A 13109-nucleotide genomic window follows, 5' to 3' on the forward strand; every position below is an offset into this window, starting at 1 on the left:
AAGCATTGGTTTTTTTCCCATTAGGAACAAAATTGGATTTAAAATGAAATTTTATGTGCCCATTCAGTAGAGCAATCCCCAATCAGTCTGGTGGGATATTTGTTCTATTGATATGTATGAACAGGAGCATTAAAACATGAAGAATATCCAGGACTCCAGTAGCAACTCATGCAGCCCTGGTCTGTGCTGACTGCTACTGCCATACAGCAACAAAGCTGACATTCAAGTTATTCTTCTTGTTTTAATGCCACTGTTAATACACATTGATAAAACAAATCTCCCACTTGACTAATTCGGGACCACTCTATCAAATGGCCACATAAAACTCTTCTTTAAAAATTGTTTTGTTTGTAATGGGAAACAAACCAATGCTTTCCATTGACACTGGGCATCACATGAAAGATGTGATGACCAGTATTTGTTTGGGCTGACTACAGCTGCACATCACAAACATAAAATTCCAAATACCTACCAAAACACCGGAGAAAATGCACCCAGTGGCTCTTAGGAGAGATACCCTTACTTACAGAAGTGTAAATATGACATATGCAGCAACATTATGCCCTTAAGGTTTGGAACTACACGGCCAAAATAATAGTAAAAGGGGTATACAGCCGTGAAAATGGCATCCTTTTTCATATGGTGTGGTACTCATGGTAGGCTTACAGACCACAAGTGACAAATGTAATCATGGCAGTTACTTCACTGTAAATAAACTGATGGTACCCAAGATTCCACTTGACATGTTTGATTGCATTTGATTTAATTTAAATAATGTTACTGTTAGATTGCCACAGATACATAGGAAACTACTTGCATAATCATGTGGAAGTACAGTCAGTGACCAGCTGAAAGTTGTGCGCATTGCCAAAACATGTTCTTGCACATACAGTGTACTGAAATGGAATGATTGTATGGTGTTAATGGCCAGTAGTTCTGTTGTGTAGTGTAAGTCTTCCTATTTGACATCACTTCGGTGTCTTGCGCATCGATGATGATGATGATGAAGAAATGAAATGATGAGGACAACTTATACGTGAAGGCCCCAAGTGGAAAAAATCCACAACTGGCTGAGAGTCGAATACGGGACCTCAGGATCTAGATGCATCAACACTTAACACTGGACCATGAGTGCAGATGTCAGTATGCTGAGCAGTGTGATTAAGAATCAATAAGCAGTTTCATCATTCTTTATATTCCTTAATAATACTTGAATCTCTTACCATTTAGGAATACAGTAAGGATGTTACACTAACAAGATAAAACTTGCCTGGAAATATGTTACAGTGTATCACACCTTTATAACACAAGATTACAAAGGTGATTAGGACATCTAAGAGATAACACAAAATTGCTAAAGTACTGTTATATATTACTTTTCCACATAGTCACTACAGTTCTCTAAGTATTTTCCATGTGTAAACCAATCTATTAAAACATGTCTAGGAGCCTCCGAAATGTCAGCATGGGTTCTGAAGTTGTAACCAGCCAGGTGCTTCTTTAATGGCCCAAATAGAGGAAGATCACTTGATATAAGATCAGTCCATTGGAAAGTCAGACCAAGCAACACGTAACGAAGCCGGTATGTTCTTTGGCAGTGTCACAAAACAATGCAACACCTTTCAAAAGCTTGGTTATTTCCCCCAAATCATCTTCTGTAACCATTCCAGTACGACAGAATATATGTTCTCTCCATACACGAGCACACCTTTCATAGCCCAAAAGACTGTGGTTATAACTTCGTTTATAGACATTGTTGTTATGAATTTGTCATGTACAAGAAATAAGGGTTGTCCCTATTCTGATGATATTTTCTTCATATTAGGTGTCACATGATGAATTTGTTATGCACAAGAAATGAGGGTGCCCCCATTCCATTGATATTTTCTTCATCTCCAGTGTCACATGATGTACCTATGTTCCATCCACTGTGACAGTACTGTGAAGGAATGGAACACCCTCCACCTACCATCACATTAAATGCTGGAGAGACAACCACATTTGCTTAACTTTGTTCATGTCCGAGTGTTGCTGCAGCACTCAGTGAGAGCATATCTTCCAGTTGTCCTTATGTTGTGCATCATAGTCACTATTTTGACAGTAGAGATGTTGTGTTTGTGTTCAATATGTCTCACATGAATGTGAGTGTCAATTTGAATCAACACTGTGACATGACACAGATTTTCATCTCAACCACTCTGCAAATGTCCACTAGTTCATTATGAATTGCAGTTGAGAACATTTTCTTAAATCCAAAACCCTTATTACACTTTGTTCTTCAGTCTTCAACAGAGTATCTGTCAATGCTGCCATCTTGAAACTATATTTTAAAGCACAACCATCATCATCTGTCAGTGACATTTCAAAGCTTTGCCATCTCTTCTATCTAGACAGGTATTTAATTTGTTCTTATGAGTGTATAAATACTTGCATGACAAGTGTTATTACCTTACTTATAGAATAACTTTGTATGTAGGAACTGTCTATATATTGTTCTGCAAGCAGTTACATGACGGATCTTTCTTGTGAGTCATCGTGCTACGTTAAGGGCATTTTTATTTTCTTGATGTTCATTTGATATTGGTACGGCACACCCTATGACTCTAGAAGAATAGTGGATAGCTCTTTTTGTATTCTTGTGTAGCTGACTATTAGTGTGTGGTGTCGGTCACATATATATATAAAGAACAAACAGCAAACAAATACTTTTTTTTCTGGGTGTTTATCACACACTTCAATTGAATGGTTCCAAACTGCGTCATAGCTGTTGCATTTAAATGTTTTCTAGTAATACTATTCTGAAGTTAACAATATGTCTCTGGCAAATTTAACTCATGCAGACATGCCTACCATGGCTCTGCCCTCACTGTTGAGTTACGGGTTTAGGGGACCTAGTATCTATATGGAAGAATTTTTCAGAAGAGGATCTAGTTGTGATGATGGGAGACAGGAAACAGTATTGACAGTATTAGCATTATGGCATTGAGAATGAACTGGTAAAGACAGCGCCACATCAAATCATACAAATAATGAGTTTGTTCATGTTTTGAAGTATTATAATAAACTCTGAGAAGTTGGTCAATATGCATTTAGTTCATCTGCATCTTTCAGTTACAGTAGGCTGTTCCAGTTCACATGCCTGCTGTTGGGCAAACGGGTGCTCAAGGGGACGGGTTGGCAGGGATGTGCAGACAGCTGTGCAAAGGCAGTCAAACAATGAGGCAATAGCCTGCGTGGTCCTACTGCACCAACTGAGAGCACATGGGCAGGAGTGGCCCTTTGCCTTGCTCGTGTGCGAAATGCATGCAGTTGAGCTGTTTGGTGGGTAACGTATACTAGCTGCGCCAGCCTTTGAACATTCTGAGGTGCACCCAGGTATAGCCATACCCTGTGGGACAGTATTAAAATAATGTGAGTTACAAGGTTAAATGTAAAACTGATTTCTGTTGATGCCATCGGCAGATGGGGTCTTACAAATCATGGTCCGTGTCTCAGTAGAATAGGCAAAGGGAACTTTCGTAGGTTGATAGAAACATCTTTAAGGATTAACACTGTCAGTGATGAGGAAGCATCCCTGAAGTTACTGGTGTTACTGATTTAGGGTAAATTCAATTTTGAAATTATCAGCATAAAAATTGCAGTGTGTTGAAGCTAGTCTAGAATACTTCAGGAGGAGGCCAGGAAGATACTACAATACACAGACAGACTATTAGTAACTTATTAAAACATGATCTTGGTAAATACTTAATTTTGGAAACAGTTATTGTCCTTACACATGAAATTTGTTTGATACTGTCATTGATACTTATAACATTTAGCACTTCATTGCAGAATGATAGTTTCACATCAGAGTACAATTGTCTACAGCTTTACATAAAGTTCTGAGTAACTGTTCTATTACCATCCAGTTAGCATGCAGCCTGATCTGTGCTAAGATGACACTTTCATCATAAGTGGTGATTACAAGTGGTTACTAATTATAGAGATTGGGCAGAGTGGTACTGTGCTCGGACATAAATAACTTTCCAACTACGGCAGCATAAGGAAACACATGGGGCATGTCTACATCAATGTCCTTAATTCGTTGATGTGCCTGGCAGCAACTGTTTTTACTTGTGATGCCATCATGAGGTATCAACAATTATTTGAGACTTTATTCTGCAGACAACGTCCCCCACCCCACCACTTGAACCTCTGCACCTCGTTGTTGATGGCACACAAAACACTAACATTGCTTCCTAGTTTTCTTTTTCTTTATTTATTTGGTTATTTTAATTTAATTAAACCTATTTATAGAATTCTTGTGGTGGCTTTTCTTTTCACTTTTAAATGTTATCTGTGTGCCCCCTACAATTTGGGTGTTGTTTCTGTGCAGTAATGACATCTCTGAAATTTGTACTGATGATATGTAAACTGTCCGTAAACAGAAATACACAAAATAAATGTAGACCTTTTTATGTTGGTACAACAGATCTAAACTAATACTTCGGCATCGCATTTCTGGTACCATGCCCAAGCAGCAAACAATGAAACTAATGAGGAACTCACAGCTTGTTATGTACTTGTACCACTTCTATAACCGCTTATCAAAGTATTTATCTCTTGGAACTGGAGTGAGCTATATTGTATGTCATCAGATATGAAATATGGAAATGCTGTACAGATATCCTTTAAATTATAGCCGAGGTAATTGCAGTGCAATAAATAAGTTGCATTTCTGGGAACTTTGGTTCCAGAAAACTTGTTTATCTTTCAACAATGACAGCGATTCAGTCCTATATCCTCCTTTTCCTTTGTTTCTGTTTCACTAGTATGCAACAAGAAATGAAAACGTATTTGCTTTTTGAAGTGTATTGCAGCTATTTTATATTTCAGGCAGCACAGGAGAAATATGAGTTGCAAGAGCAGGGCGATGAACTAGATGCCAAAATTCGCAAGGCCGAAAAAGAAATTCTTGCAATGGAAAACACTCTGAAATTGGTTAATGCTTCAAATGACACTTACAAGAAGAGCTTATCATCCATTGACACAGAAAGTAAGCAAGCTATCACTCTAATTTTATGCCACCGCTTTACTGCTTCCATAGGCTCCTCCTCATCTTCACTCCACAGCTCGTTGCAGTATGATTTCAGAAGTGAGTGAGTTCTGTATTCACTTCTTCTCCTCTTTTAATGTGTAGTGTTGAAGACATTTAATTATTTGTTTATGCTGTCTGGTGACTTATAGTTATGAGGCTTGCCAAATATTTGTAAACCATAAATAAGTGAAACATTTGAAAGAAATCACAAAGACAGAGGTTCTAAATGTACAAAAGGAAAATTAGTAGTCAGCGTCTCAGTTAATTGCAGCATCAAGTAGTAACACAAATACATTATGCACTATAATACTTCTGCTGGTCCAGTTCAAATTGTAACAAATAAAATTATTGGAATGTGAATTGGTATTAAACATTTCTGAGTAACATTTCAGTTACAGAAATGATAACACACTGCTCAATTTCAATTAAACTCATGAATTAATTTGAATTTATTAATCACAAATACTTTACAGTACGGCATACATGAGCACCTGTACATACACATGTATACCTCTTTCAGCTCTCCTCAGTCAGTGACCACAGTATGAGGAGTGAGAGTTTAATCATGGCCATAATTGCTTGTCTAATTTTTCAGAATGCAGTTAGTGATAGAAGAAGGGCAATAAAGATTTAAAATTCATGTGCGTTGCATCCTCTGGGTTCATACATTACCAAGAGCATAGATTACTATAACTGCAGATTATGAAGCTCTTATTATGTAAACGTATCTCTTGCTATTCTGGTTTCACTCGCTTCAGTATTCACTTTTACAGTTCAAGTTATCTCCATACCAAGTTTAATCCAAATCGGTTCAGGAGTTTAATCATGAAAATGTAACAGACAGAGCTACTTTTGTATTTCATAATATTATTACAGAAGTATGGATGAAACACGCTGAGGATTGTATAAGCATTGTATTCATTATGTTGAATTGTATTGTGTAGAACATATTGATCAGCAAAAGCTTTTTCATAAATACGATACTATTCAAACATTGAAGAGTTAACAGCTTTATCAAAGAATAATTATGTTTCCATATGTCACGTTATATTCTTTTTTCCATAATCCAATTTTGATGAAGTTGTAGTGACTGACACACACTGACACAGCAGTCGGTGCGTGCGATGATCACTCGCATCGAAGTTTGTGTGCGAGTGAGAAATGAATACAGAAGAATGCCATCCTTATACTCAGTGTTTTCACCACTAGGAGCACAGTGGTTTGCCTGCAGTGATATGCCACATTTGCTCTTAGAATAGCAGAGCAACTACCGATTTTTACTCTTTGTTTTTTGTAGAGATTCTGTGACTCTTGTTGATATAGTAACACTTGTACACAACTGCGAATGTGAAGAGTTAATAAATCTGTTTGAAGTTCTATCTCATCTTTGACTGTATGGAAGTTCAAGTGCGGGATTTTCTCACATAGTAACCTTTCGTCAGTGGTGACTCTGACATGATTTTGCCGTTGGAATTAGCAAATATCAATGTAACCATCCACTGTATCACGCCTGACAGTGTGCCTACTGCCCTTTTGGCCCCACAGTCCCATATTGTGGTTTGGTCAGGTGGAGGCAAACTTTTCCTAAGCCAGAATAACTGCCGATATCACAAAATTTTCTTTGGTCATAAGCCAGCTCAACCAGTGATTTGCTATGGAGGTCCAAGACATGACAACAGCTCCTGTGATGGAAAATGCCTATGACAGATCAAAAGCAGAGCTCATACATCATATAGCAGCTTCACAGGAAGATCGAATTCTCCAGATATGGACTCAAGAAGAAATGAGTGATAGGAAACCCTCACAACACCTTCGCCATCTTGCAACCAAGTGGACATCGGCACCATTCCTGACAACATCCTGCATGCTATTTGGAGAAACCATCTGCTAGCCCAGATAAAAGCCATCGTTGCTATGCAGTTGGACATATCGCTGGACGTGGTCACAGAACTCACTGACCATATTCAAGATGTCATCACGCCATGCTTGCAGGTCAATACGGTAACTGTTCCTTCCAGTGTTACGTCCATAACCCCTACGGTGTCGAATGCCGATTACGATGCCCCGGATGCCAAGGTGGATCTTTGCTTTGCTTTGCAGCTTTTCTTTCACGCGGTAATATGAACCGCCATTGCGGGCGTAACCGACAATGTTCAAGGAGTCGTTCCATTTCCCATATCGAGTCAGAGTCTGGCCCCACATTTTTCTGGTAACACCACAGATACAGCAAGCAGGCAGAAATGTGTTCAAGGCCACGCACATTCCCAAATGAGAACGGCAGTTGTCAGTAGGTACCCCCAACTGCCACAACACCTCTCGGCGCCTGTTTATAATGGATCGGACCTCAAGAAGGAAATATGTAATTGATACTGGATCTGATCTGAGTATTTCACCAAGGAAGTCAATCTGCTGCTGCAGGCCATGCACGGCAGTCAACTTAGCATCTGCTAACAATACAGAGATCCCAACGTACGGTACACCTCATGGGGATGTGAAACTAGGCCTTCGTAGACAATATACTTGGAATTTCACAGTAGCGGATGTGGCTGAGTCAATAATAGGCACTGATTTCTTAGCATATTTCAAACTTTTGCCTGATGTATCTAATTGCTACTTTGTGGACAGCCTTACTGGTCTGACAACCACCAGATATCACAGCTATACTAGAAAAGTAGCATCTAGGTTGTGCAAGTAGCAGATGAAGAGCTCCACACAATTTTGCAAGATATTCCATGCTTAACTAGACCACCAGGAGTGCCGCAACAGGTGTTGCATGGTACTGTCCTCCACATCAAAACTACTGACGGACCACATGTATCATGTTGCCCACACAGATTAGCCCACAGATGCCTCACAATAGCAAAGTCAGAGTGTGGTCTTATGTTGAAGGAGGGAATTATTGCCCATCATCCAATCCGTGGGCATCAGCATTACACCTAGTACCTAAAAAAGGTGGAGCCTGGCGTCCGTGCGGCGATTATTGAGTGCTGAATGCCGGGACTATTCCTGACCGCTACTCGGTACCATTATTACGTGACTACAATCACGCTCTTCATGCCTCAACAATATTTGGCATCACTGATTGTGCGAAGGCCTACATGCAGATTCCGGTCACGCCAGAGGACATTCCCAAGACGGCTATAATTAGACCCTTTGGATTGTTCAAGTTGAAGTTTATGACATTTGAGTTGCAGAACGCTACACAGACCTGGCAGCAGTTTATAGATTCAATATTGCGTGGGCTACCTGGACAATGTGTTGGTCTATTCAGAAACCAGAGAACGGCACTACAATCACTTATGTGAGGTTTTTAAATGACTGGAAAAGTACAACATAGTTTTAAACACTGCGAAATGTGTTTATGGCCAGCCTGAAGTTCAGTTTCTGGGCCACCACATAACATCCTCTGGTTCCGCATCACTACCAGAAAAAGTAGAGGCCATCTTTCAACTGCCAAAGTCTACCACCATAAAAGAGCTAAGCAAATACTCAGATACTTCGGGATGCTGAATTTTTATGGCGTCACTTACCACGTACCACCAGCAACAAGCACTGTTAAATGAAGCACTACCAGATGCAAAGGTATGAGGTAACACTCCTGTGCAATGGAATGAGAGTATGGACATGGCGTTCAAACCGACAAAAGACAGCCTTGATCAGGCCGCTGTACTTGTTTACCCAAAAGTTGATGCTCCGCTCACCTTAGTGGTTGATGCCAGTCAGTTTGCAATCGGCTGGCCTTTCCAATAATGGGCAGATGGTGCATGGCAGCTGCTGGCATATTTTTCACATAAACTGATGCATTCACAGCAGTGCTGGAGTGCATGTGATAGGAAGCCAATTGATCAAGCATTTCAGACCACATGTTGAGGCACGGGATTTCGCAGTTTATACTGATCACAAACCATTGGTATATGCATTCTATCAGAACAGTGACAAGTGCTCACCTCATCAGTATTCTCAACTCGAGTTTACAAGCAAATTCACTATGAGCTTGTGGCACATTTCCGGATTGACCAAAGTGGTGGCCGACTGCTTATCCAAAGTATCTGGGAATCAAAATATCCACGGGTGTACTGCCGGTCTACAGTGTCCAACAGGCACAACATTTCGGCGATCATACATGTCGCCATCATCAGGTGAACTGACGTACTGAACTCCTGTGAACGTGCCAGCACAGAGATCCGTACACTATGGCTGCTCAGGGGGAACTGGGTTCGGTCGCGGCGGCGGCTGATTTAAATACCCTCCGCCCGTGGCGCGCTCACTCCGCCATCCGCACCCCGCGCCACGGTCGCGCGGTGGAACAGATTGCGACGGCGTCTGAGATGACGTCAGTGTGATGGCTCTGTCCGCCGTGGTCATCACAACTATACATTTGCTCGATTTACTCTTGATTAACCCAATCGCTGGTCCCCAAGCCTTGCTAAGATTATAGCCACAGTCACGGTTTATGAGGTCGTCATTGGTGCGAATTTTGATGGCCTCTCTAACAACGCTGTCCCAGTATCTTGACGTCTGTACCAGAATCCTCGTGCGTTCATACTCCATAGCTTGATTTTCCGACAAACAATGTTCAGCGACCGCCGACTTGCTCGGATACATCAGTCGAGTGTGCCTCTGGTGTTCACGGCATCGATCCTCGACGATACGCATCGTCTGAGCAATATACGACTTGCCACATTGACACGGAATCTGGTACACGCCGGCCTTCCTCAAACCGAGGTCATCTTTGGCGCTCCCCACCAGTGCACGAGTTCTATTCGGAGGACAAAACACAGTTCCGACCCGGTGTTTCTTCAAAATGCGGGCGATTTTCCCCGAGAGTGCGCCTGTATATGGGATAAATGCAGTGCCTACCTCCTCCCTCGTGATTTCATCCATCTCCACAGGTTGTGCTGTAGTGGGTGGGCGGAGAGCACGTTGAATCTGCCACTCAGAGTACCCGTTACGTGGACGACACGTTCGTCATCTGGCCACATGGTATGGATTAACTCCTTGACTTCCTTACACATCTAAACTCCATACACCCCAACATCAAATTCACTATGGAGACTGAAACGGAGGGTAAACTACCTTTCCTTGACGTCTTGGTCAAGAGAAGGCCTAACGGCACCCTAGGCCATGGGGTGTATCGGAAGACAACGCACACTGATCTGTATTTGCACGCAGACAGCTGCCATCACCCTCCACAGAGGAATGGGGTGCTTAAAACTCTAGTACATAGGGCGCGCACTATCTCTGACGCAGAGAGTCTACCCCAGGAATTGGAACATCTGAGAACTGTATTTCGGAAAAAAAAAACACCGGGTCGGAACTGTGGTTTGTGCTCCGAATAAAACTCGTGCACTGGTGGGGAGCGCCAAAGATGACCTCGGTTTGAGGAAGGCCGGCGTGTACCAGATTCTGTGTCAATGTGGCAAGTCATATATTGGTCAGACGATGCGTACCGTCAAGGATCGATGCCGTGAACACCAGAGGCACACTCGACTGATGTATCCGAGCAAGTCGGTGGTCGCTGAACATTGTTTGTCGGAAAATCACGCTATGGAGTATGAACGCACGAGGATTCTGGTACAGACGTCAAGATACTGGGACAGCGTTGTTAGAGAGGCCATCGAAATTCGCACCAATGACGACCTCATAAACCGCGACTGTGGCTATAATCTTAGCAAGGCTTGGGAACCAACGATTGGGTTAATCAAGAGTAAATCGAGCAAATGTATAGTTGTGACGACCACGGCGGACAGAGTCATCACACTGACATCATCTCAGACGCCGTCACAATCTGTTCCAACGCGCGACCGTGGCGCGGGGTGCGGATGGCGGAGTGAGCACGCCGTGGGCGGAGGGTATTTAAATCGTCCGCCGCCGCGACCGAACCCAGTTCCCCCTGAGCAGCCATAGTGTACAGATCTCCGTGCCAGCACATTCACAGGAGCTCAGTCCGTCAGTTCACCTGATGATGGCGACATGTATGATCGCCAAAATATTGTGCCCGTTGGACACTGTAGACCGGCAGTACACCCGTGGATATTTTGATTATCAAATACGCCGGGAGAAACTCAAGAATCACAAAGTATCTGGTGTTTCACAACCATTGAACATGACAGAGCTAGCAGTCATGCAGCATGAAGGCCCTGAACTACAAGCAATATTAAGTGATGATGACAAAACTTCACGAAAATTGCAACTGGTTGACATTCCGGGCAAAACTGGCAAGATCTACTGGGACGTACTGCATGGCAGATCACTACCATATGTACTGACCACATTCCACCAGTTAGTGTTCAATAACCTCCATAACTTGTGTCACCCTGCAGTGTGTGCGAAGGTTAAGGTGGTTTCTAAGAGGTTTGTATGGCCAGGCATGGACAGATTAGATTAGATTCAGTTTTTGTTCCATAGACCCAAAAAATGAGATGATTATCGTGGGTGTGGAACATGTCAGAAAGTATGACATAAAGACATAAAACATTTGAATATAATACTTATTACCCTGATCATTTGTCAGGAGGTAGTTGAAAATAAGTTAATACGATGCAGTAAACTGGGACAGCTAATATTTACAGAATTAACACGCTGTCAGGATGAAACACTGTTATGCACTATTAATAAATTTATCATACGCAAAATACCTAATCATGACTGTTCTGACCAAATGTTGTCAAAACTGAAATCTAACAGATATTTTTACTTAAGCTGACTTAACAGTCTCTGTTAAGATATTTATCTATGGAGTAGAAGAATTTGCCTATCAAGAAGTCTTTCAAACTCTGTTTAAACCATGCTTTATCTGAAACCAAGTTTTTAATAGTTGCTGACAATTTATTAAAAATGTGTGTTCCTGAATATTGGACCCTTTTTGGACCAAGGTAAGTGATTTTAGGCCTTTATGTAGATTCTTCTTATTCCTAGTATTGATACTGTGTACTGAGCTATTGGTTGGAAATAGAGATGTATTACTTGCAACAAATTTCATTAAGGAATAAATATACTGAGAAGCAGTGGTTAGAAAACAAAGTTCCTTGAACAGGTTTCTACAAGATATTCTCAAATTTACACCACAAATGATTCTTATCACACGCTTTTGCACCCTAAAAACTTTTGCTCATTTTGATAAGTTGCCCCAGAATATGATCCCATACGACATAATAGAATGAAAGTAAGCAAATTATACAAGGTTTTTTATATTTACATCCCCTACATCTGACATCATTGTCACGGCAAATGCAGACTGGTTTAGGCACTTAAGCAATTCTGTGGTATGCCCTTCCCAAATGAATTTATTATTGAGTTGTAATCCCAGAAATTTAACACTGTCAACCTCTTCGATCTGCATGTCTTCATATGTTATACTCATGCTGGAAGAAAATCTCTTACAGGTTCTGAACTGCATATAGTGGGTCTTCTCAAAGTTTAATGACAAAGAATTAGCTTTAAACCACTTAATAATGTCAGTGAAAATTTGATTAGCAGATATTTCAAAATCTGTGCTTGACTTGCTACTTATTGCAATGTTTGTATCATCTGCAAACAAAACAAACTTAGTATCTGGCAATGTAACACATGAGAGGTTATTAATATAACTATAAAAAGCAATGGACCCAAAATGGAACCTTGAGGAACACCACATGTAATTAATTCCCAGTCAGATGAAGACTGACTGCTTACTGCACAGGTATTTTGCAACGACACCCTTTGTTTCCTGTTAGGTAGATAAGACTCAAACTATTTCGCAACATTGCCAGTGACACCATAATACTCTAATTTACTTAGGAGAATGCTGTGGGTCACAGAAAATGCCAGTAGCCTGTAATTTATTATCTAATGAATTAAGTACATTCTCACTGCAAGTGTAAGTAGCTTTCTCTATATCAGAACCCTTCAGAAATCCAAACTGTGACTTGGATAATATATTATTTGCAGTCAGATGCTTAAGGAGACACTTGAACACAACCTTTTCAAATATTTTTGAGAAAGCCTGCAAAAGTGAAATTGGTTGATAGTTTGATGGTATCTCTTTATCCCC

General features: G+C 41.1%; 1 protein-coding gene across 3 annotated transcripts in view; it reads left to right on the plus strand.

The window, feature by feature from the left end:
• LOC124594228 (coiled-coil domain-containing protein 39) overlaps positions 1-13109 on the plus strand; it is a 481265-nt gene that overhangs the window by 391748 nt on the left and 76408 nt on the right. For all 3 annotated transcript variants that reach the window (XM_047132594.1, XM_047132593.1, XM_047132592.1), the window contains one exon: positions 4876-5035. In XM_047132594.1, coding sequence (XP_046988550.1) covers positions 4876-5035 — 160 coding nt within the window. The remainder of the gene's footprint in view (positions 1-4875; positions 5036-13109) is intronic.

The sequence above is a fragment of the Schistocerca americana genome, chromosome 2 (assembly GCF_021461395.2).
Source record: "Schistocerca americana isolate TAMUIC-IGC-003095 chromosome 2, iqSchAmer2.1, whole genome shotgun sequence".
Lineage (NCBI taxonomy): Eukaryota > Metazoa > Arthropoda > Insecta > Orthoptera > Acrididae > Schistocerca > Schistocerca americana.